This window comes from Sinocyclocheilus grahami, unplaced genomic scaffold, assembly GCF_001515645.1.
Source record: "Sinocyclocheilus grahami isolate Dianchi unplaced genomic scaffold, SAMN03320097.WGS_v1.1 scaffold2021.1, whole genome shotgun sequence".
In the NCBI taxonomy this organism is placed as follows: Eukaryota; Metazoa; Chordata; class Actinopteri; order Cypriniformes; family Cyprinidae; genus Sinocyclocheilus; species Sinocyclocheilus grahami.
In genome coordinates, this window is record NW_015507200.1 from 14,615 (window position 1) to 16,271 (window position 1,657).

Here is a 1,657-nt window from a genome sequence, read left to right on the forward strand (position 1 = left end):
GATCCAATGTACTTTCTTAATACACTTTTTTTTTGTCCCAGGGACCACAATTGTTGACTAATAATTTGTAATGACCTTTCCAATTAGCTTTCAAGTTGTTTGTGATAATTACACAAGGATTTATGTCAAATGATATCTCGAAATAATTTTGATTCTGACTGACTCATCGTTCATTCATCAATCATTTATGAGTACTTTTGACTGATTCATTGAAAATAATTAATTTGCTAATCAAAAATCACTAGGGTTTGCAAGCACATTTTATTTTACCCAAGAGCAATATTATACCAATTACATATTATTGCTCTGCACAATTAGAAACTACTAGTAACTACAAATTCCATTAATTTTAAGATTTTTCGTATTTTTTAAGGCCTGGAGAACATAGTTTCAAATTCTATGGGGAGCCTTGCTAATTACTCCAATAGATTGCTTTCAGTCTTTCAGTAATTCTCTCTCGCAGAATACCTTGCTTCACAAATAAATACATTGCAGAAATAAAACGGCTTGCAAATGTTTCACGTTGACTTGAATAGGGCAGTTAATTGTCCGTGTTTGTTGACGAACCTCTTCACAGAAACGATAGAGATCGACAGACGTCTCCAGCTCAGATTTACGCTCCTCAGCTTTCAAGAGAAACCCGGTCACGCTGGTTTTGAAAGTGGTGGCTTTGCAACCAAAAGCCTCGGTTTCAGGGTAATGTATTCCTTTGCTTTTTCTCTCCACTTCCTTTATCAACAACGTCCCTTTTTCTTTTTTCTCCTAGAAAAAAAATTACATGCACAAATTATGCAATACCTCAAAGACGTCTGAAATTTCATAAATCTTCATTACTTATTATTATTTAATACTGCACATTCTTGTACCATCTCTGGAATTTGATTACTTTTCAATTCATTCAAGCTCAGCAGTTCACATAAATCTCTAATCCACAATCGAACTAGTCTGATCAGATTCAGGCATTCGTCTAGTCTGTATATTTGAGTAAATGTCAAGGATTTGTTACCTTTGCTCGTATAAGAACAGACTGAACATCTTGTAGTCTCTGCTCTATTTTCAGCAGAGTTTTCTCTGTGTCATCTTTGTCTTTCTGCCATGACTGCTCCTCTGCATCACACCATTTTTGGATCTGTGAACAACATAAACAACAATGAATTATACACAAGAATCAAAAGAGCTGAATTTATGGTATTTATTGACTCCAATCTACTGCTGACTCCACCAGACCTCTTTAAAGACATCTGTGCTACAATGATGATTTGACTCATCCCTTAGTTTACGTAAAATGATAACACTTTAGAGTAAAGCTCCATTTGTTAACATTATCGACAGTTCACAGTTCAATAATGCAGTGATTCCTCCAGTGAAAAGTTCCATCTCCTGTTGTCTCCACATATTTGCCTTTTTTTAGAACTGTTTTGGCTTGTAAATGGTGCTTGATCCGTGCATATTTCTCTCCTGATTGAGACCAGACAACTTTTTCACTGAATAAAGCCATATCCAAGTAATTCTTATGAATTATGGACTCGTTATTTTAGACAGAAGCAAGGGTTTGGAGTTAAAATGGATTTGTTTCTTACAAACACACAGCTTTTGGCTTCTCAAGACGCCAGTGGACTGGAGTGCTGTGGATTATTGTGATGTTTTTATCAGCTGT

The 1,657-nt window shown here is 35.4% G+C and overlaps 1 protein-coding gene across 1 annotated transcript in view; it reads right to left on the minus strand.

Annotated features, from left to right (window-relative positions):
* Positions 1-1,657, minus strand: part of LOC107573743 (uncharacterized) — a gene marked incomplete at both ends in the record, with an annotated part of 23,552 nt that overhangs the window by 10,876 nt on the left and 11,019 nt on the right. Inside the window, 2 exons of the mRNA XM_016260188.1 lie at positions 568-762; positions 1,007-1,146. Coding sequence (XP_016115674.1) covers positions 568-762; positions 1,007-1,146 — 335 coding nt within the window. The remainder of the gene's footprint in view (positions 1-567; positions 763-1,006; positions 1,147-1,657) is intronic.